This window comes from Ambystoma mexicanum, chromosome 1q (assembly GCF_040938575.1).
Source record: "Ambystoma mexicanum isolate Mex_15411 chromosome 1q, UKY_AmexF1_1, whole genome shotgun sequence".
In the NCBI taxonomy this organism is placed as follows: Eukaryota; Metazoa; Chordata; class Amphibia; order Caudata; family Ambystomatidae; genus Ambystoma; species Ambystoma mexicanum.
This window is the reverse complement of record NC_090922.1, coordinates 177,602,938-177,626,653: the sequence shown is the minus strand read 5'-3', so window position 1 is coordinate 177,626,653 and position 23,716 is coordinate 177,602,938. Positions and strand designations below refer to the sequence as shown.

The following is a 23,716-nucleotide window of genomic DNA, read 5'->3' as shown; positions in this document are numbered from 1 at the left end:
GTGCACTCCTCTCCCTCTCAAAGGCGATACACACAGATTATCCACTTTAGTACAATTAGGGCCTCTTCACCCCTTCCTCACCCTTCCTGGCTCAGGCCTGGGTTGGGGTCATAATCATGACCACCAAAACCCAATATGAATCCAAAGTAGGGAGACACAGGCCACAGGTGCGGTCAGACTCTTGACCATCACACACTGGCCTGATGCCAAAGCAGGGAGAGGGAGGAGCAAAGGGAGACACCTCGCCCTACACACTGCCTGTGTCCAGTCACTGAACGTATGCCGCAGGATTTGAGGGAGGAGAGGAGGACACCATTACTCCTATGCCCTTCTGGGCAGCCGAAGTAAATGTTTTTTTAATAAAAAATATGTGTATCTGTGTATGCATCTTTGTTTGACTGTGTGTCTGTATGTGTGTGTGCATGTGTGTGAGAGAGAGGGTATTTCAATGAGGATCCATGCATGTGTGTGTGTGAGAGTGTGCGTGCCTCTATGTGTACACATGCAAGCACGTTTTGATGAAAATGAGTGTGTGTGTGTGTGTGTGTGTGTGTGAGCCCACCACTGCCATGTTATGTATGTGTGTGTTTAATGGGTGAGGAGTTTCTGCCAGTGCTCTAGATATGCCTATTCCCTCAGTCATCTTGACTGACTTGGCAAGGTCACAAGAGGGTGATGAGAACACTGGCACCATGAAAATGTTACTGCAAAGCAATTCTGGCACATAGTGATCACAACATGAATATGTGTATACAGTTGAAATGTTGCCATACATTTTGAAATGTTGCCATGTGATGGGCGCAGGCAACACAGACATGTTTTATAGCCTTTTGGCAAAATTTATTGGGCAGAGCCAGAATGAACATATTTTATAGTGGCAAAGGCTGTGTTCTTACAGTGGTTTGGTGCCAATACCTCATTTCTCTTTCTTCACACAGCAACCAACAAACCTGCCAGATACTGCCAAGGTCGTCAGTCCTTTACATCGCCCCTCAAACATGGCTCCTGCAGTGCGTTGTTTCTAGCACTCTTGTCTTTCCTGCTTCTCTCCACCATTCAATGGTAAGCCTTTTTTGGGGAGGCGTAACTCTCTCTTCCTCGCTCCTACAGCCTCCACCACTGCAGTCCATTTGCTGCATTCCCTGGACAGTATCCTGTTTCATTTTGCCCCAGATCTGTTGTTTGGCAGCTTTTTGCATCAAACAATGCTGTTGGAGGTTTCAGGGCACTGTTGAGGCATGATCCTGGCAATACTGGCATATACTGAGCACAGACTGAATGACAATATTTTACAGTGGCAACATTGCCATCTTCTGAGCATAAACAGTCTGAAAACGTATTCTTAAAGTAGCATGTTAGTATTTATTGGGCACAGCCAGCATGATAGCATTTTACAGTGGCAGTGCAGGCATAAATTGGGCACAGCCGGCATGGAAGTGTGTTCGTAAGGTGGCATGCTGGAATTTATCAGGCACAGTCAGCATGTAATACCAGTGACAATACTTTCATATAATGGGCACAGCGAGCATGAACATGTGTTATTTTGGTGGCATACTGATACATTTTGGGCACAACCAGCACGAACATGTGTTTACAGCGGCAATGCTGTCATATATTGTTCGGCAATGGCAGTGTGAAAATGTATCTTGAAGAGCAGGGCTGCATGTATTTTTGTATACAGGATTTATCGTTCTCTTTGGATATTGCCAGCTTGAAAAAGTGTTGCAAATTGCTCATATGTACTTTATTGACCTGGCATTTAGTGAAGTATTTCATGTGTTTCCCTATTTTACTGATTTTTGTACTTGTTTTCACAGAAAGGTGGGCTACTAAAAATTTTTAAAAAATGGGTTGATCCATAACCTCTGATAATATACCTTAGTGATGAAAATATTTACACCCCTCCACTTAAAAAGATTTCAACATCCACCACTGGCATTCGGTTGGGACATCTAGAGCCAGCGCACCACTCCAGCCCCAGGAATCGGCATGTTTTCATGAGTCAGACTATAGGCAAGAACAGGCTCATTGGCACTGTTTCCACGAGCCTCAGCTGTTCTTACAGACAAACACAGTTACTTCATGGCATCCTCTCCCACAGGCTTTACATTCTAACTGAGGTGACATCAGAGGCTACAACTGCGAACCTCAAACATTTTCAGATCAGCTTATCCTCATACTATACTTTCCGATTTGGGGAATTAAATGGGTTAAAACAATACACCGGAAGAGTCTACTTTTTCAGAATACACTTGGTGGGCCAATTAAGTAAAATTCTTGTCGTTATATTATGTTCTCGTCTGAATTAATGGAGGCACGTGAAAGGATTCAAAACATTCCTGCTAGGCATCAAAGAGCCCTACATTGCTTGGCCGCGTTTCCTTCTCCTACCTGGGCTGAGTCCCGTCTCCTCATATGTGGCGTTCATCACATACCCGCTCGGATTGGAGCAGAAATCACTCAGTCCCTGAAAGGGAGGCAAACAGGAAAGCAAAATCACCTCACTGCATTGTTTTATAAATATAACGCATCACAAATAACGTGGTTACAAGAGTGAAGGCAGAATACATATGCATACCTCCCCCTTCAGTCTTTGTGCTTAGGCCTGCATCCAAGATGGCCGATTCCTATCAGCGGTCTGCCTATGGCTAAGCCGCAGCACCAATTTTAGATTTGCTGTCATGGCGCTATGGGAAAGCAAGGAGCCATCTTGTACGCGCGTGCCTCTCTGCCTAATATTTTAAAATGTGTTTTCACTTCTTTACATTGCTTATACAAAGGTCGGTGTAAAAGTGAGCAGTGCCGTAAATCAGACCCGGTGACACATCACAATTCAGTAACTAAAGTGAGCAGATGTTTGTTTCTGCGTGTCCCCCCCCCCTTTCTAACACATTGTGATTTTTAAATTCATGGGATTATTTACTTAATGAAAGTTTGTACACGTTTGTGCTTTCAAAACTGGAATTTCGTCTGTAAGTTCTATGGAGGGGGGCATGCCGTCCTCTTAGACAATGGATCTCGGGGGGATGTTATGCCATAGTATTATCTGGGGTGTTCTCTCAGTGCCAATAAAACCATCTACATCATCCTGCTCATCATTAACTCAGATATAGTAATAATACAACGAGTCCTCCCCGTACAAAAGCCAACGCTTCCCGTGTTCCTTCCCCCAAGAAAAACAAAGGATGGGTGATTACTTATGATAAATCCTTCCAACTAAAGCAGGTCATTACTCATTGAAGGTGACCCCCTTCCATAAAGATCCAACTTGGCGAAACCATGTTTTAAAATTGGACCATGTTTAGCCTGGATAAAGCCACCTGCCCATGCGTTCCCTTAATGGGGGTCTGATGGTCCTATGGTTGTGACAGGCGTCAGGGACATAGGGATGAGAGGGGTCTTTTACCCCTTTGAAACTTTTAAGTGGAACTTGCTGAGTTCCTTGTCTGCTGGGATAAGAACGTGTTTGTTCTCTGTTTTAGACTGAAACTCCCAAAGTGCCTTAAATACCACTACCATCGCCTTACAACACCTCAGTTGAAGACCAAAGAGCTTGTACTAAGTGGGAACCATAGCTCCCTCCCTTGTGACTAGCATTAGTAGTGATGATCACCGGATCCTCCAGAGCTGGATCCATTCTCATTATTAAATGACATTTATACAATCACAAGGGCAGATTACGATGGATGTCTGCTGTGAATGGGGCTGGTAGATCGAGGTCCTCTGAACTTGGGCAGCAATGTCTCCGAATTTGAGGAAGCAATGGCTTTAAGCAAAAAGGAGTCACAGACAACCAAGTCCTCCTGCAGTTGCAGCAATGTTCTTTCAAGGGTCTGCTCTACAGGGACACCTGCGGTAACTGTTGGACCCAGACAGGCCATTCACTGCCTTTCATACAGAGAGGTGGGAACTAGCTTCAAGTTGACACATTGCATACCAAAGGGGTGTTAGGCCTGCCATTCCTGTTGTCTGTCCGGCAACCAAGCCTTTCCTCTAAGCTTGTCTCAATTATCTCGCTAGTATTCACTGCCACCATATTTAAATTAGGCTGCCCATGGCTGGAGGATGGTGAGCCTTTCCCCCTTCTTGAGATGCTTTGATGCACCCAGGGCTGTCCCATTCCAGCTGAATATGACAGGGGAAGGCGGCGCTTGTAGTCTGTGTGTTCCTGGAGTACACATGACTATGCGTTTAGTGCAGGAAGCAGATGAAATGTGCGCAAATGGCTTTGCACATTTCATTATTAAAAATCTTTAAAAAGCCCAGGCGAGCACACTCTCTCCATGCGGATGGTCGAATTCCTCACAGAGAGACTCCCATCTGGGGACAAGGAGTCCTGCTCTAGTAAATAACTCCCTAAATCACACATCATTAACCCTCCCTCAATGACATCTTCTGAAGAAAAGGATGAAGAATACCTCAGAGACAGCTATTGTCTTCAAGTCCATTAGTGACGCCTGAAGAGGAAACCTCATATAGTAATGGGACTAAGAAAACCCAGAGAGCAGTACAGAGTCTGAGACCAACACGGAAGAATGACTTTGATGGTCTGCGTTGAGCTTCATTCCTACTGACCCACATTGCTGGGAAAACCCAGAGAGCAGTACAGAGTCTGAGACCAACACGGAAGAATGACTTTGATGGTGTGCGTTGAGCTTCATTCCTACTGACCCACATTGCTGGGTATTTGCAACATTATTAAAATCCAATTTGTTTTTACTGAGTTGTGAGTGTCATATCATTACTGCTGCCATGCGTACACTTAATGTGTTAAAGAATATGTTCTACTTAATTGTTGACAGGTTTTTCAATACATTGGGGTGCAGGGGATGGGAATATGCCCCTTTTCTATCAGGACTTGTGTTGCCACAATAAAAGAAATGACGGGGGCATGAAGTTGATACAGAAACAACAAGATAACGTGCAAAAAGTGTGCACGGGGGGACTTGGAGTAGGATAAGGAAGATGAGGACGATAAATCTAGAAATGGGAAGATTTGGAAAACATTGGTGGGCGAAGGTTTTGGTACCGAACGGAAATTAGAAGGGATTAGCTACATTTTGACACTTGGCGAAAGAGTTCCATACAGTAGGATTGGGAAAGATGGCAGACAAGGGGATTAAGAAGCCCTATTATGCAAATAACCCTCTTCCCAGTGACTCCCATACTTGACTATTCTGAACTTATAGCTTCTGAGTAGCACTTCCGCCCCACTGCTACATTTAGCCCTTACCTGGTGACCTTGAATTTGCAGCCTTCTGACTGTGAAAGGTCGCCTGACTACATCGAGCTGTTTTATGCTTGTTGTAATGGCAATAGCCTGCAAGGACCAGAATTTCTCTAACCAATCGTGCCTCAGCAAAAGTATCACCCACAATATAAAACCCAGCTGTTAGTTCAGATTTTGGATAGCGACCATACATAAGGAGATTACTTTGGCATGTAACCTCATCCCATACTTTAATTTCCTTGCATATATGTCAACTCTTAGTATTGTACCCAATGTCCTGTTTGGTTTTTTCCCTGCTATTTTGAAGCAGCACACGCTTGAGTTGCATTATATAACTCCTAAACAAATAAATAAATATGAGGATGGTAGATACATGTGGAAAAAGGAGTAGACAGATCTGGTACTCATTACGAGTTTGGCGGTGTTTTGGCAGATTTACCACCGGAATACCACCAAACTCAATTACTGTTACAGCCACTTGGTCCCGTGGGGTTACCAGCGGACAAGTGGTGATAATTTCCCATTTTTGGGGTCCACCACTGCTAGAATTTGCTTACGGTAAATCCACTGATGTTTGGAGGTAAAGTGGAGGATTTACCTCTAGCAAGAAGCTCGTGGTGAGTCTGCTACTTTTCCTCAGAAAATCAGACGATTTACCATACAGTAATTCCACCGGTGGTAAATCTGCCAAAAATTATAATTTGGCGGTGCAGAAAAACAGGCGATAACAGAATTACTGGAATTTTTTCCCAGCACAACCAAACTTTGATGAGGACCAGAGTTTTTTCTAAAAGAAAAGGTTTGAGGGCAGGTCCCTATTTGAGGGGGAGGTGATAGGAAAACTCTTTGAAGACGGGATTTTCCTGCGCGCCGAAGTTGCAAATAAAATTGAGTTCCCAAATGTTAGAGCTGCTTTGGGCAGTTTGGGGGAAATTAGGGAAGGATGTTTAGTCGTGGCTGTGTGCTGGCCAGTCAGCCAGCGAGCCAGCTGGGAAGGAGTAAGTGGCAGGGTCAGACTGGGGCATAAAATGATCTCGGGCACCAATGAAAAAGTGGCCCACAGTTGCAAATGGCAATGAATTACTTTTGTGAAAGACTGTTTGAATAGTAACCAAGGGCGGGTTTTTTAAAAATAACATGTGATGCAAATTGTGCAATTTAAAGAATATTTATTCAGCAACACTGGTCAAAACTACTAGCCTCATGGTGAAGTAACTCATCAAACTGACCCACATTGGCCAAAACAGTGTCCCACTTTGACCCAAAAAACTAACCCACCCTAGCATTTTGTGTTTTTGGTTCGGCCATTGTCCTATTGAACTGTCCGAGCCTGGCAAGTGGGGGGATTGCACGATATAAGAGACAGTGCGAGCAATGGGTATATTATTTTGGGGAATTAACGGGGAAGAGATGTTGAGGGGAGGGACCTTTAGGCAAGGGGAAGTGTGCGTGGTAGGCAGGTCTTATTGTACATTCATACACAGGGTACTTTTTCTGTCACAGGAGGCGGGCCAGGTTAGTGTTGTCTGTGACCTTACACCGGTCCCATGATCAAAGTGGCGCTTTGCACTTAAACACTTGTCTGTGGTGCGTGCCATTTCGTCCAAGTGCAAGTTGAGATCCCGCTGCACCTGTTCTCCGTGACCCACCTCCCGGACGCCGATGCTCCAGCCTCGGTGTGAAACACGGCTCATCGCAGAAACATCACACGGCTGTGTGAGTGAGCTGCGGCCTAGGCCGCCGCGCCAACCACAATGTGTGCATTCATGCCTTTCACTCTTCTATAGCTGGGAACCACTTGCATCCTTGCGAGGCGGGGGCGAGAGGGGCTCCTTTTAATAGCACAGAACCTCTTTGTATTGCCAAGTTCACCGGCAGCGGCTTGGGAGGAGCGACTTGGTCACAAAGAGGTTAACTGTGTTTGGGTGGGGGGCCTGGGAGAGAGGAGGAGTGGAACCCTGACTCATGGCATAGCCCGCACCACATTAAAGCCTCATTTCGGATGCTAATTAAAGTTGACAGATGCGACAGGGGGAATCACTGACCCAGTACAGAAAATAGATCAATTAAATTAGCATGCCTCACGGGGCCTGACTGACAGGCGTCAGCGCGCGAGGCGGTGGCTTCCGAGCGTGCGCGAGCCGGGGGGAGGAGGGCCGCGGGGTTACAGTAGTGGCGAGCAGATGAAAGACATCCGTGGCGCCCACTCCCGACTCAAACAAGTGAAAGGCCCCAGTGATGGCAGTGGGCAGCTGCTCCCGTGTCCCGGCCAAGCCTGCCACTTCTAGCACTACTCGGCATTCAACTCCAATGGGACGTGTGTGTGTGTGCTGCCATGGCTTATCGCACTGTGCCTCAGCCCCAGCCTCTGCTCATCAAATCCCATGCAACGTGGCTGGCCACCCTGCCCCGTGATGCCCCTAGCACTTTGCCTAAGAGCAAAACTCTGCTCATTCAAAATCCTGGGCCTTGGACTGACTGCACCTCTGTGGCACCCTCAGCTGCCAGCGCGTGTCCCCCAAGACACATAGACATAGCCATGTGACTCCCAGAACTCTTCATCAGCGCCCACCTTTACTCAACAAAAGCCTTGGGCCTTGGCTTACCCAGTGGTGGAAATAGAAACAATTTAAAGGGATTTCCCAAAAGGCCCGGGGTGTGGGTGCAGTTTGGAGGAGGGGGCGGAGTTCTGTGGGGGCGGAGCTGGCAGTTGAACTCTGCTCAACGGAAATGTTTAAAAGCCAAGTTTTAAAATGGTGCAATGTCTTTCATGCTGCTTCTTTCCAAAATCCTCGCCGTACATCAATTCCACTTTAAATCACTTCCATGGCAGTGGTGCACCCAAAATACTGTTGGTAATGCAGTGATTTTTAGTACACCAAGGGATCCATAGACACACTCTACAGTAGAAGGCTACCAGGGTAGCTTAGCAGGTTGAGAGACCGTTGCTGAGATTTTATATATTAAAAACTGGTTGTTACTCAAATGACTTTTTGCAAGTCCTTATAAAAAAAACAAGTGCTATAAAATGTGTTTGGCCAGGGTATGGGTTGGGCTGGTCGCTTGCTTATTTTCACGGCAGAGATGGGGGTATTTCTACCCCTGTAGTGAAAATCAAAAGTTGGCACCCATGAACCCACAGTTTAATTTCCTAATAATTGCTGTCATCACGACAGAAGCATTTATTTGTGATTAAGCAGTTTGACAAGCATATAACACCTTTATAAATATAACCTGTGATAAAATTCAAAGGAAGGGGTACACAAATTACAGGGCATTGAGTGGCAGTACCACAAAAAAAGAAACACACTGTAAAGAAAACTAGTGAATGCAAGCTTAAGCAGCATTTTTGAGTTTGGAAATCACTTTTCTATGAAAGTGTGAGATGCACATTTGGAAAACAATAGTGTGCCCAGCACGTAGAAAGCCGGCTTTTAATAGTGATGGCCCCCAACCCAGTGATGGCTGGGGGCTCGGTAAAGCCTTGTCAAGGCTCAGGCAGGCCTGGCTCGAGATCCTGGTAGACATGGGATACCGGATCTCGGACCCGGCAAGAGCTGGCTCACTGACCAGCACTGGGCCTACCTGCACCTTGACATCCCAGCTCTCTGCCTGAAAGCTAAACTCTATTTATTCAAACGCCGGGGCCTTGGCCTACCTGCACCTTGGGACCCCCAGCAGTGTTCCAGAAAGCTAAACTCTACCTATTAAAATCGATGGACCATGGCCTACCTGCTCCTTGACACCCCTAGCAGTCCGCCTAAAAGCTGAACTCTGTCCATTAAATCCCCTGGACCTTGGTCTACATGTGCCTTGACACCCCCAGCAGTCTTCTGGTAAGCTAAACTCTACCTATTAAAACCATTGGACCATGGCCTACCTGCGCCCTGACACCCCAGCAGTCTGCCTGAACGCTAAACTCTACCCATTAAAACCACTGGGCCTTGGTCTTACCTGCACCTTGGCCCTCCTACCAGTCCGCCTGGAAGCTAAACTCTACCCATTAAAACCCCTGGTCCTTGGCCTACCTGCACCTTGGTACCCCTACCAGTCTGCCTGGAAGCTAAACTCTACCTATTAAAACTATTGGACCATGGCCTACCTGCGCCCTGACACCCCAGCAGTCTGCCTGAACGCTAAACTCTACCCATTAAAACCCCTGGGCCTTGGCCTACCTGCACCTTGGCCCTCCTACCAGTCTGCCTGGAAGCTAAACTCTACCCATTAAAACCCCTGGGCCTTGGCCTACCTGCACCTTGGTACCCCTACCAGTCTGCCTGGAAGCTAAGCTCTACCTATTAAAACCACTGAACCATGGCCTGCCTGCACCTTGACACCCCAGCAGTCTGTTTGAATGCTAATCTCTATCTATTAAAACCCCTGGGCCTTGGCCTACCTGTGCCGTGACAGCCCCTGCAGTCTGCCTGAAAGCTAAACTGGACCTATTAAAATCACTGGTCCTTGGGCTGCCTGCGCCTTGCCATTCCTAGCAGTGTGCCTGCCTGAAAGCTAAACTCTACCCATTAAAACCACTGGGCCTTGGCCTGCCTGCGCCTTGCCATTCCTAGCAGTGTGCCTGCCTGAAAGCTAAACTCTACCCTTTAAAACCCCTGGGTCTTGGCCAACCTGCGCCGTGACAGCCCCTGCAGTCTGCCTGAAAGCTAAACTGGACCTATTAAAATCACTGGTCCTTGGGCTGCCTGCGCCTTGCCATTCCTAGCAGTTTGCCTGCCTGAAAACTAAACTCTACCCATTAAAACCGCTGGGCCTTGGCCTGCCTGCGCCTTGCCATTCCTAGCAGTCTGCCTGGAAGCTAAACTCTACCCTTTAAAACCCCTGGGCCTTGGCCTACCTGCGCCGTGACAGCCCCTGCAGTCTGCCTGAAAGCTAAACTGGACTTATTAAAATCACTGGTCCTTGGGCTGCCTGCGCCTTGCCATTCCTAGCAGTGTGCCTGCCTGAAAGCTAAACTCTACCCATTAAAACCCCTGGGCCTTGGCCTGCCTGCGCCTTGCCATTCCTAGCAGTGTGCCTGCCTGAAACTAAACTCTACCCTTTAAAACCCCTTGGCCTTGGCCTACCTGCGCCTTGACAGCCCCTGCAGTCTGCCTGAAAGCTAAACTGGACCTATTAAAATCACTGGTCCTTGGGCTGCCTGCGCCTTGCCATTCCTAGCAGTGTGCCTGCCTGAAAGCGAAACTCTACCCTTTAAAACCCTTGGGCCTTGACATACCTGTGTCTTGACACCCCAGCCGTTTGCCTGAAAGCTAAACTCCGTCAATTAAAACCCTTGGGCCTTGGCCTACGTGTGCCGTGACAGCCCCTGCAGTCTGCCTGGAAGCTAAACTCTACCCATTAAAACCCCTGGGCCTTGGCCTACCTGCCCCTTGACACCCCCAGTAGTCATTCTGCCTGAAATGTAAACTCTGCCCATTAAACCCCCTGGGCCTTGGCCTACCTGCCCTTTGACACCCCCAGCAGTCTGCCTGAGAGACGAGGACTGCAAAGCTGGTGCTTTAGCCTCGATGCCGCTATGACCAAGAACTGCTGGAAAAGTGTTAAATGAAGGGCAGCTGACCCTACGGACCAAGAGACTGTATATTATCAATGAATTATTCCCTGGGTCAAAGGCATGCTAGAGACACGCAGTGGGCAACTGGGCAAATGCCCCCTAAATGAGAAATATCCAGATATAACACTTCTACTTAAGCTGTGAAGTGTAATCACAGGACTAGTACCCAAATGGCAAACCTTTCAACCCATTATGATGGGTGAACATTTTGCATGTTGTTGCCTTTAGAAAAGTAAGGGCTCAAGTTGATGGTACACGTGGGGGGTGGGGGCGGGGACAGAGTCCACCCACCTTTTTCAGAGGGTGGACTCAGTCCGCCCCAGCTACAATGAGAAACATGGAATGTCCTGTTTGAATTTATGAATTAAAGCCGATCTCAGGGATCAAAACGCCGTTGTCACTTTGCAGGCTGGACACTTCACCACTGGACTATATAACCTGATGAAAAACAACAAATAAATAAAGGTGAAATGTCCCATTTCGTTACTGCAAGTATCAGGGAAAACATTTGTATTGGTTCTTGGAGTTTAAAACATGCACCCCTTTTAACGTTTTCAAAAACACTATTAGAAGAAAGTATCCTCTCTTGGTTTGTGTGTGTGTGTTGATTTTATGAAAGGCAAATGCCATTTGTCCTGTGCAATTTGGGTGATTATGCAAAGCTAATCTAATGAAATGTGCACATTTCACCTTGATATGCTCATTTCTGGTGACGCCACATCCCATTGCGTTTGTTGATGAGTCCCCCCACTTTAGTTTTTAGGACTTGACCCGTGAGTATGTCACGTCGACTGACTGTCATACGCGAGGTCTACCCTTGGAAACACGGCTGAGAATACAACCCGGTAAGGCTCCCAGTTTTCCAAAAGAAAATCCTTCTGTTGCAACTCATGTGTCTGGAATATTCATGGTGCCATTCATGCTTGGCAGGGCCATGGTAGTGCACAATAACACAATGGAGAGGCTACAAAACGGCTTCACTTCTCGTTGACGTTGTTTAAAGGGCTACAGTAATGCTGAACACATCAGCAGAAGGAGAAGCTGATTGTTGTTAAGGTGAGTTTGCCACAGCTGGCCTCAACGCGATACATTTTGTATTTGAATAAATGAAGAAAAACACTAGTTGCAACATACTTTTGTGCAGAGCAAATATAAATGTAGGTAAATACAGGTAAAATTACAAAAAAACAAATAAGGAAAAACAAATACCATAAAACAGGGAGCATTTAGTATAATTATTGGGAATGGAAGTATGTTCAATACCCACTTTTCTAATGTGATTCCTTTTGTTTTTATCCGCGTGTTGTATGGGGAAGCCTCCTTCAACCGCAGCACATGACGCTGCCACCGGCATTGGCTTGCCCTCACTTAACGATTACCTACTTCTCAGCGGCGCCAGTAGCACCCGCCGTTGCCGCTAGGTTTGGTAGGGGCCACCCTAGGGTCATGCTTCTTCTGCCCTCTCACCAGACACACATGCACTGTATTTGTGGAGATGTTCCCAAATGTCCCTTTTCTTCACCAGCATGATGTCTCCCAGGGGTGTTGCCAGGTCTGGAAAAGATCCGGGGCCATGCTAATGTCGGGACCGGCGGCACTCAGGGCTAGCTAGCCTTTTGGTGGTAGCCCCTGAGCTTCTAGGCCTTCTTTCCATTGGGGCTAGCCCTGACATGTCTTCAGTGTTCAACCCTATGGAAGTGCAGCTGGAATAGCTTGCGTGGAATCATGGATTCTTTCCCTCAAGACACGCAAGAGAGGTATGGGCTTGGGCATGCTAGAGAGTGTACTCCCTTTCCTGAAACCCAAAGTCCGCTACTGATGGAAAAGACAGCACATGTCGCGAGAAATGATCTGGCCTTCGGCCAGGAGAACTTTAGTAGTGTTCACTGCTCCAGGATTGCTACAACAAAGCACTATTTCGGCAACAGGTTCCATTCCCGCACAATCGGCAGTTGGGCAGGCATCGCAGGTGTAATCAGTGTCGCAGTACCGCAAGTCTCATACCGTGACCCCTGCGGTAGGGTGACCAGATTTAAAAAGTAAAACACCGGGACAGGGCAACTAACATAAAAGTAGGACTGACTCTTGAAAATGTTTGTCACGGCACTACACTTCAGTAATGTTTGGAGAAGGGGGTTTAAGTGTTACTGTTTAAAGAAACACATATTATAATTAATTTATCACAAACTAACACTATCTTAGTTGTAAAATGCAGCATTTCTTCTGTGTGAGATTGTGCATTCCTGTCTGCCAGTTATGAAGACTTATTACAAAGCACTGCAGTTTCCAATGGGAACATAATCTTCAGAAAGGGGGACAGAGCACCAAACACCAGGACAGTCCCTGGAAAACCGGCAAGTCAGGTCACCCTATCCTGCGGGGATGGTGGAGGGAAGACACGGGCACCAGAGCAGTCGCGGAATTAAAGACCGCAGCTTTTTTCAAAGACAATGTCCCTGGCCTTTGCTCTCTACAAATACGACACCCAAAGCGTGGTTGTGTTTTTCCCATAAGGTTGGTCAAGTCAATTGTTCAAGCAGCTCCTAACTGCCGCACACTAATATTTAAGAAATATAACACTATTTTCATCACCAACATTTTTATTTTAGGGTTGCCTTGGCAGGAGCTGGAGTTCATGTGTAAATGGAGTGTCGAACGACAGTAACCGAGGAATTGGTTTTTCTTCAGAAACCTTTATCCACAAAGTGTCCTTGGACTGCGTACATTTGACAGTTCATCGTGAAGGGCAACAACGCAGGCTACTCTCGCCAATAAGAAATGCAAAGTATGTTCACCGACCATGCTAATGTGCTTTGCCTCATCAATGAAAAAGGCCACACATGATGAGTCGTATTTGTGCTGCATGTACAGCTCTCCCACCTCAGGGTCCCTCCCTTGGGCATGGACATGCCTTCTTTGGCTTTTATTCAGTTTATGAGGGCGTGGATTTGTCGTTGCACCAACTAGGTACTCCACCCTCAGCCCCATTTTCTATTTATGGGTGTCCAGTCATTGAATTGCACCAGGGCACAGGTTCTTGAGAATTAAGAAGATTGACATCTGATGACTCCGCCCACTCCCAGACTCCAGCTCACCGCTCTCAATTAGATCCTCCCCATTCACTCTTATTTTGGCCGTGGGGATTCTCTTGTTCAGCATATTCGCTATTTTGGAAATCTTATTTTCAATCCCTTTCAACCAATGATAGCATGGGACAGGAGCAGGTGCATGAAACTTTGCAACCGTAAAGGCTGGGATTGTATGGCTCTGACCCATCCTTTACATGAGTCCAATTTTCGCGATCAAACCGGGCCTATGCACCTACGTTTGACTTATCTGCCCCTATTTTAGACTCCCTCATGCCAGTCAAAGTGGGCTTCGAGCCTGTTCCTTCCTGAATCATGATCTTCAGCACAAATGTCTCTCACATTTAGTTTTTAATCATCTGGTGGGCACATGCCAGGTTTTAGGTTCTAGCAGCATTTGCTCAAAGCTCTACTGGTCCTCACAAATATTTGAAAAGCAAGCACCTACAAAATGTCTTCACTGCGCTGATGGGTAATGCAAGAGGGTAGAAGTTGTGTATTTGTATCCTCGCGCCCCAAGTCTGCATCCCAGGTGCCCTTTCTTAACTCACAATGCAAATTTAGGTCTTTTCCAAAAGGAAAGTTGTGAAATCCTGATTCTGCGGCAAGCACCACTTTTTCCTGCTAACACACTTTAAGGTGTCCACCTGATTTGTTTCTGCATCGAAACCTGAGGTGCGGTTTAAGATTAAAGGGATTTTTCCTCTATAATTAATTCAGGTGGTTTCTTTCAGCAAACCATTTCTCTCTGCAGCCTGCCTCTCTTGCCTGAATCCCTTGCTCAGGTACAGGAGCCTATGAATTTTCATCTTGCACTCCCTCTTGTAACATCTTCTTAGATTCCAGCACGGCACCCGCTCATGCCTTTAGATCAACTCACAATTAGCATCACTACTTGAAGAGAAAGGATCGACCAGGCCCTTCATCCAATAGTCAATTATGATTATGATTGGTCCTTTATAACACCCTTAATACCCAGAGGTTTCTAAGCACGGACACGGGGATCGAACCTGTGTTGCTCCGTGTCATCTTGCTTCCAAGGTGAGTGTGTTGCCCCTGAGCTATCCTCCCAAGAGAATTGGGAAATTCATCAAAGTTTTCCTCTCAAGGATTTGTATCTCCATACTCTTAAGAATTCAGATTCCGTTGCTTTGCTGTGTCTAGCGAAACTCCAAGTAAATCCTAAATCTGCTGGGACCGGTGCATATATGATTCCACTCAATATCAGAGATTTTACAAGTCTAAATCCCAACGACCCCTGCCATGTGTAGAAGCCATGCTGGGTCCACAAGGTGAAGAGGTGTTTATAGAAAGGAGGCAGAGAATGGCATACATTTAGCTAAATGTTACATCACAGGCGAGCCTTGCAAACTAGCATTTGGGGATGAGAATAATACTTCAAAAAGAGTCATCAAAACCAGATAGCGACAGATCTCAGATGGCCGCAGCATATACTTAAAAAGTAAAAACTCAGAATCAAGCATAGATTGGCCATTATAGACTTGCCTTAATCTCCAAATACCCACCCTTTGCCAAAAAATCCAAGAGAGAGTGTGATTATCAATTTGCGCAACTGGGTTCTTCATTAGACAGGAATTTGCTCTAAGCAAAAAAGTCTCACCGCGGACCTCATTACTCTTCTTCCATTCCTTTATGGCATGAACGGCGGAGTCGAGCTAATCAGGAGTCTTTTTTCCATGTAGAGTAAACTGTCAAGTGGGGTTGGAGAGACTGAATCTCTCTCACTGGAGACCCAGTTCAAGTTCCGACAATCAACATGCTCTCACATGATCCAATGACTTAGGGTATGCAGCGTGAAAGCGGAGTGATACAGTCTAATTTTAGGGAAACCAAAGCGCCCTAAATGCATTGGACTCATAAGGATATCTTTCGGAATTTTTGATTTCCCTCCTTCCCCCATTAGAAGCCATTGAACAGTTTATTTCCAGTACCAGTTTAATCCGAAAGTGGAATGGGGAGCATGCTAAAGACACAAGCGATATGGGGAGCAGAGTCATTTTAATCACACTAATCTTACCCCAGAGTTTTAGAATCAATCTTTCCCATTTAAGGGACGGCACTGCAATCTCAACAAGTTTAAGCCGAATATTTAGCAATCCAACATCTCTATTAATCTGAATACCTATAATCTAAAACCACTTTGAGCCCAAACATTCCACCTTAAATCAAAAAGACAACTCTAGCACGAAATCGAGATCAGGAAGATCACAGTCTTAGAGGCGTTAACCTTGCAATCGGATGCTTCACCAAACAACTGCAACAACGACGTCAACTCTCTAAAGGAACATTCCAGGTCCAAAATCAATACCAACAGAGCTTCAGTATACACAAATACATTGGAAGGGCGGTCACCAAACAAAATACCTTTTATACCCTCACTCAATATATTGACTGGTCTCCATGGAAAATGTGGTCCTGTACGTTAAGTCAGGGGGATTCCTGTTGGAACTGCAAAAGGGCAGTGGGTACCACTCTGCATATGCTTTGGCAATGCCAGAAAGTTCTATCGTTTTCGGGACGGGGGAGTCCTCCAACTTATAGTCTTGTGTTGGGTCTTTCTCTCCCTCGTACGCCTATGATCTGTGGGCTGGGCCTGTTCCTGGCTGACATTCATTTGCCTGTTGGTAAGCTCTTATGGGTTTGTAGAGCCCTGATTGTGGCTAAAAAACATATTTTGAAGCCGTGGACGAGCAATGTGTTTCTGGGGGAATGAATGTATTCTTCATTGAATGGCAAAACTATTTTAGACATCTCCTCCTCTACCTTTTCTTGACAAGGCACGTATCCAGTTCCATTGGAGCGCCCCTTGGATAATGAAGTAGATCGCTCCGTTGATGCCCAATCAGAAATGGTTCTTCGATCTCGGCATCTCAGTGCCAGGGACCCCACTACTCTCTTCCTCTCAGGGAAGGCCTTCTGTCTCAAGTGATGTGCCAACCCCTTCACCTGGTCTCACAATAGCAATATTTAACTATCTCACAAAAACCCTTTGACCTTGTCCATGCAGCCAGGAAACATTCAACATGAAACTTCTACATAAAAGCAAGCACTCTGCTTTTGCCAGTGACTGTCTGATGCTCTGTTAATAAAGTCGTTATTGTTTGTTACTTCAGCCTACAAGGGGGATCCTTGATAATATACATTGATCCCTATGCACAGGACTCTCCATAACAGTTATGTTTTTACAGAATGAAGTTATCAAAAGGCCTTTTGAGAGCCACCGGGATTTGGTCTTCCTTGGGGAAACCCACCTATGTGCGATTTCAAACGGCATTTGTGCTGCATTAGCACATACGCTGTTAAAGTATAGCCCCTGGCAACATTCAACTAATATCTTAGAGAAGTGCCTTTTTAGCAGTAGTTTCATCAGCTCATGATGAGAGATAACAGAAGTAAAGCTTTTTGCGAAAAATTGTTTTGAGTTTCATTTAAACCTTTTTTTCCAAATTCTTCTTTGAAAAGATCTCTCTATAATCTGGATGGTATGTGTGCATTTTTATGTGGATTAAACATCTCTTAATTAAAGAAGTGTTTTGTTACATATGGTGTTTTATTTGTATAGCACCTAACTGCCATTGTCATTGTGTCAGGAACACTGTTCCGATCCACTGCCGATGGTGGCAGATTCCCTGGCGCCTAACAGACAGTGTCAGAGGAGACTACATTTCCCAAGCGAACCGGGATGCGTACCTCGGCCACGTCATTAAACACGCACAGAAAGGAAAGGCCACGTGTCATTTTGGCGTCCAAGAACCAGACCCGGAGACTCGCAAACGTGTTCAAACAGGTAAGTGTCAGCTCGTCACAGCTGTCTGTTTCCAGTTTTTGTGACACTCCGTTCACATTCACTGTTTTCCAGCTTGTATTGACCCAGGCCGCTGTTTTCTTGGAACTAGCTTAGGGTATTGTGATGCCAACTAGGGTTATCTTGTGGAATTCGTGCATAGACCTGGCTTTGGCTCTGGGACTGCTTTGACTTTGGCTTGGGGATTTGGAAACCCAGCATTCATTGGTCTCCTGACACTCTTTAGAATTGTTGTGCTCTCTCTCTCTTATTAGTTGTGTCCCCGCCCTGCCCGGGGTAGTGCTAGTTCTGGTTGGCTTTTGTGTATCTCCGTTTTTGTAGTGCAGGCGTTTTTGTTCTCACTGTTTTTTTCTGATATTACGGTTCCCCACCAGATCAGGTAACAGGAGATCTAAAGGGGAGTGAGGTACAGTTTGCAGTATTCTTTCCCTTTTTACTCACTTCCTTCTCTCCTTCCTTTTCAGCTGCTGAGAAGACCAGGTGGCCTTTCCCAAACCCTTTGCTTTCTTGATTGGCCAGCGGGTTCGCTTTCTACCCTCTTGGCTGTTCCATTGGGAAGGCTACTCTGCCTTCAGGTCAATCTGGCAGGTTTCGCCCAAGTGTATCCACCGGGGCCTTGGTATGTAACACGTGCCCTCAAAGAGCTGTAGGTTGTCTGGCAGGTCCACAGACCTTAGGCTGAACATACATGATGAACTGCACACTCCATTATAAGAAGGACATTGCAAGTTATCTTTGTCAATTGCATGCAATTTAAAGGTATTTGTTTTTTCGCAGTGATAACTAGTACCCTGACTTGAAATAAATTTAGCGGATTTCTGTGTTGGGTGTGAGCTGCTGTGTGATTTGCTTTGTCAGTGAATATGTGATTGATGGCATGGACCGAATGTGGTGTGGAACCCATCCAACAAACAAGGGAATGCTGCACTAAAAAGTGAGCCAAGGAACGTGTATGCATGTGACTGTCCAACCTTGGAGCAACTGACTGCAGTTGAAGGACTCCCTACTAATTTACCTGCCACTGCATACACACTGCATGCACATTACAAGTATATTTGGTCAACATTACATGTTTAAATAATACTTTGCCATGGTCTAAATGTATATGATAAATGATAAAGGGAACATTGCCCTGCAGAGAGAATGACCTTATATGATACTGTGCATTAACGATTGCATACAAGTTACAGTTTGGGCAGATATGAGATTCATAATAATCTCATTTCCATAGCTTACACACAGCGGCCAAGCCTAGGAGACACTCCTACCACTGGTCTTTGCAGACAGCTGCCACTTCACTACTATCTAACTCAAACAACTACGTTGCACACTCTGTGCAAGATGGATTTGAGAATTGGAAGATGGGCGGGGGTTGGGGGTCAGTCTGGAGACTCCACTCATCACCTTAAGCGGGGTGCTAAGGGCTTTAGGAGGCATGCACCTTTGGTTTAGAGAAAGGGCTGCATGGGATATGTAAGCCCCTCACAGTCATGCCACCTTCCACAGTATGTTAGTTGGCAGGCTGAGAGCCATCTCCAAACTCACTCTAACCCGCTGAGGTGCTGCGCTCCGCAAGTCTGATGGGAATTTTGCCCATCCGGGCAACACAAATGAAGAGCAACAAATGGTGTTTGTCAGCCATTCATCACGTGATTGGGGCAGGAGCCAGATTCCCTTGTTCTTTTCCTAAAATGGACCACAGTGTCTCTAAAAAGCCTTAAACATATAGTGACTTGTTACTGGGCAAAGAGGTGGGTAAGGCTTCAGAGAGTTAGATCCATTGTAGTATTCCGCCACAATTTATATTCAATCAGTTGTGCCAACACATTCTACAGGGATACAGAGACATGCAAAGCGGCCACCTGGGCTACCACTAAAGACTAGACCTTGGGTGTTAGTTCCATGTCAGGTGGCCCGCCTGGCCAAAGATTGCAGACATTTTCTTTCGCTAGATTGTGCACTGGGCATCATGCTACTATCATCTCACTGCAAATGCAAGGATATAGGAATACGTACAAGTTACTCACTGCAGTACTGCCTGCATGTTCAGTCCTTGGGTTGTACAGCCCATGCTGCTTCACTTTAAATCGGTTCTAGGCAAAGAAAACATGTACACTGATTGGTGGGTAGCATGGAGCGGAGCATTGCCATTGGCTCAAGCCATCCACTCTTAGGCTATTAAGACTTGAAAGAGTGATGCCCCTGCTATAATGCTGTAATATGGCTGCACAGTCCATACAGAAGAACACTGAAGAGGATGAAGGACTAAGACGAGCTGCCTCAGTTATTAGAGGATGAAGGACTAAGACGAGTTGCCTCAGTTATTTCAATTTTCTTTTAAGACTGATCTCCCTGCAGTCAATCTTTTTTTTATTATAAGACTTGCAATCTTTATATCTGGCATGAATGTTTGGGCATTTATTGCCATGTGGACAATATCACCTCTGAGCTTCGTTGTCAAGCGTAGCCTCAAGCTGCTTCTTTACTGCTGAGGGAAATGTTTGGAAATGCCCATAGGAGACATTTGAGAGAACAGTGCCCAAGGAGAGGGTCTGCGATCCTATTACTTACTTCCCCAACCAAAGGGTCTATTGTTTCCAGAGAGCAGTCTAAAGAGAATTCGACCTGCATATCAGATTTGGGGTTAATGCCAGGTCTCTGTCTGCAATCTAAGACCATCCTCCCGCCTGAGGTGCCGCATTGACGTAAGAAGGCAATAGGCAGAAAGTCTGCTTTCAGAAAGGACAGACTTTTCTACTAAAATGTCGGCAGGCAGCCTGCTTCACTGTCGGATGCACTGAAGGCTGGGATGCTTGCTCGGTGCTCGGTGCTTGCTCGGTACGGGGATCTAGTGCAGTGTGTCTCCTGGAGGGATCAGGAGGCTGGTCTATTATTCGAGATCCAATCCCCTGTGCCTCTGAACTCTCTCCTGTCTGATCTCTAAGGTTTGGAACCACAGAAGGCTTTGCGTTTCACCGCGGTGGCCAATGTCTGAAACCCAGCACAACTTGCGCTCGGCGACATCAGGCCAGAATCACACCGGTTCTACTAGAGAGCTACCAGCAATGGAGGAATTGGCACACTTCTGCCTGCCGGGAAGATGCAGATCTCTCCTCAGTGTGTCTGCAGCCTTCGCGAAGCCTGTCACCACTACAGTGCAACCTTGCGTATCACTGGCACAGGCCAAGATAAGGGTCACCTCTCTTCAGGTCTCTGGCAAGGCACCTGGCGCGATATTGCCCTATAAAAGACAGAGGACCAATTATATGATCTTCTCCAGGCAAATCCTGAGATAGAGACGAGTAATGTTCAGAGCCTTGGTAGGGTGCTTTGAGTGTATTAACAGCAACATGTTTTCCGTACAGTGGAGAAATGCTAATATTGAGCGTCTTTCCCCTCCAAGGAAAGCGGGGAAAAAGCTGAGGAATCTCAAGATTGCCCTTAACTTACACAGAAAGTTGGCAATTCTCTCGCAGGGCTCCTTAACCCAGCAGAATGTGTGAATGCTATTAGAGGTGCTGTAGACTCCAACCACGGAACAGGTTTCCGAGGGAATGCTACTAAAGCAAAGAAGAAAGAAATCCAATAGAAAATAGTTCACAAGCATTTTGCAGCCACAGTTGAACTTGTATTAACTGTTGTCCTTGTTGCAAATGGTGAGACCCGGGATAGGGCACCATCTGTTCCTCACGCTGAGGTTTCCTAAGCTTATTTTGCCCATCATGTCTGCTCCTCACCATTCCTCTTGCCACTTGGAGCTCGGCGGCCATATTGGATTCAACGAGACTGTGGATTTCAAGAATACACAAATCTTCATTTGTTTGAGAGAAGTAGGGAAATCGTCCTTCTGGCAGCACTGGCAGCCAAGAAATTATACAGCACCACAACCTTCTAAAACTAAAGACAAAACAGTGTGAAGTTTTCTCATGTAATATATTTTCTTCCCTGCCAAGTGTTCAGTAATGCCTTCTTACATGATAAAGTTCCAGGAACTGATGTACGCTCAGCGCCAGGTCCACGACTACCCGTGGTTCCAGTAGCTGTTTCGTAACCGAGACCGCCTGTGCCCCTCCAGTTGTACTACAGTGACGGGCCAATGTATCCTTGCAAAGGATGTCTTCAATGGTTCCACAAACACAGGTTCTTGAAACTTCACAATGTTTTCCTGGAAAAACGAACCAGGACCACTGGTTGCTGCGCAGTCACTACTTATACAGCCAACCTAACCAGCGCTTGATCCACAACTATAAGTGCCAGAACCATTAACAGTACCAGAGCCGTGAGCTCCAGCTTCACTAGCTCCTGCCAGGGCACCAGAGCCGGGGAGCAGAGAAAGACTTCTCCCTTATGAGGTGGGTTCACTCCATAGCATAAAAAGGACAACAATATCCAGGCCTAAAGTCTTAGACCCTTTACCCCACAAATGTGTGGTTGTTCCCACGGGTCCTCCTGTAGATGAAGAAGCAAAGGTTAGCCATAACTATCCAACCCAGGAACTTGTCCTCAAATGCTGAGGCATGGAATTAAAAGGTTCATCGTTCACTCTAAAGGGCCAGACCACCAGTTTAGAGGACTGCCGGAAATTAACTCTATTAAGTCATTGGACATCAGCCCTGGGTCAACAGCTACACGGGTACATCAATGGACTGACTTAGACTTTCATCCTTTTGGGGTGGATGAATCAAACACAAATCAGCATGGGATAATAATAGCACCTGGTAATTCAGAGCTGAAAAGGTGGACTGGAGGAGACTGATATGATGTGCTACACGCTTCTATGTGATTTTGTCGCGTTTTTTTCATTGCGGTCGATTTCATCGTTTTCTTTTGTTTGACGGTTGATTTTGCTGCAAATATATGCGGTGGTGGGCCTCCGCAGCTCCCATCACCCCCATTAGTGTCTCTACATTAATTATGAGCCTAAACTCACCCCCCACATATATTTTCGACAAAATCCATTCAAAACAACTCGATGAATTCTGCTGCGATGAAACCTCCCCTCCCCGCGCTATATGAATACAATATTATATCATCAATACACTAGTCGTGTGGGGTATCTGTGGCCTAAAGCAAGGGAGGAGCTCTTGCTATCATCTTGTCAACACATTCCGCCACAGTTCAACAGTCTGTCAATAAAATGTGCAGCCAGACTTGCCCAGATGTGCCTGTGAAATGTTGTAAAAGATTGAACAGTATAAAAGAGAGTGTCACACTCAAGAAAGAGACGATATCACAGGGAGGCTGCTGGATGTCTGAGATATTGCATTTGAAATACTTGGCATGATCTTCGATCGGACCGAGCCAGTACATATATGCATGGAAGGATCACTGTACATGCTATGATGAAGTGGCAGGCATGCTTCAAATCTTCAAGCTGTTTCCTGGAAGCATAGTAGAAATTCTTAGACCGGTCACCCAATGGAGAAGTTCTTTTCCTCCTGTCTACTCTCAGGAGATGGGTACAGAAAAGGACAATGGTGATAACAGCTCAACGTCTGCCATATCAGCAAGGCCCTTCTATAGGGATCAAGCTACCTTTGGCACTTCATTAAATTCAGGAAGGTAAGATATATTTGGAATGACTCCCAATACACTAGGCCTGAATACTCGCCCCATGGTAAAAGGGTAGTCCAGAAATGCCCGACTAATGCGCCCTTGGCCTAAACAAACCACTGCGTAGAGGCAAAAAAGACCAGAATTGCCATGGTCATTGATATGCTTCTGAGGTTTACCCGCGCAGAGCTTCTTAAGGGGCACATGCCTGTGCTTGCGCAGATCCTAGTAATCTCACTTAGATCGTTTGGATCCTGAATGGATCAGGAGGCTCATTTTCAGATCTTTGAGTCACCTCATTTCGTCTGGATGCCTTGGCTTCTTTTCTTTCTCAGTGAGAGCAAGGATATCTGACCAAGCCCTCCACTCTTTCAATATAATGGGGTAACGGAGGGGTAGACGACGACTACAAGGCTGCATTATAAGGCTCGTTTCTCCTTTTTCATCTT

The 23,716-nt window shown here is 46.1% G+C and overlaps 1 protein-coding gene across 1 annotated transcript in view; it reads right to left on the bottom strand.

Moving 5' to 3' along the window:
- TTYH1 (tweety family member 1) overlaps positions 1–23,716 on the bottom strand; it is a 461,219-nt gene that overhangs the window by 57,030 nt on the left and 380,473 nt on the right. Inside the window, 1 exon segment of the mRNA XM_069636812.1 lies at positions 2,392–2,467. Within this exon segment, the coding sequence (XP_069492913.1) occupies positions 2,392–2,467 (76 nt within the window).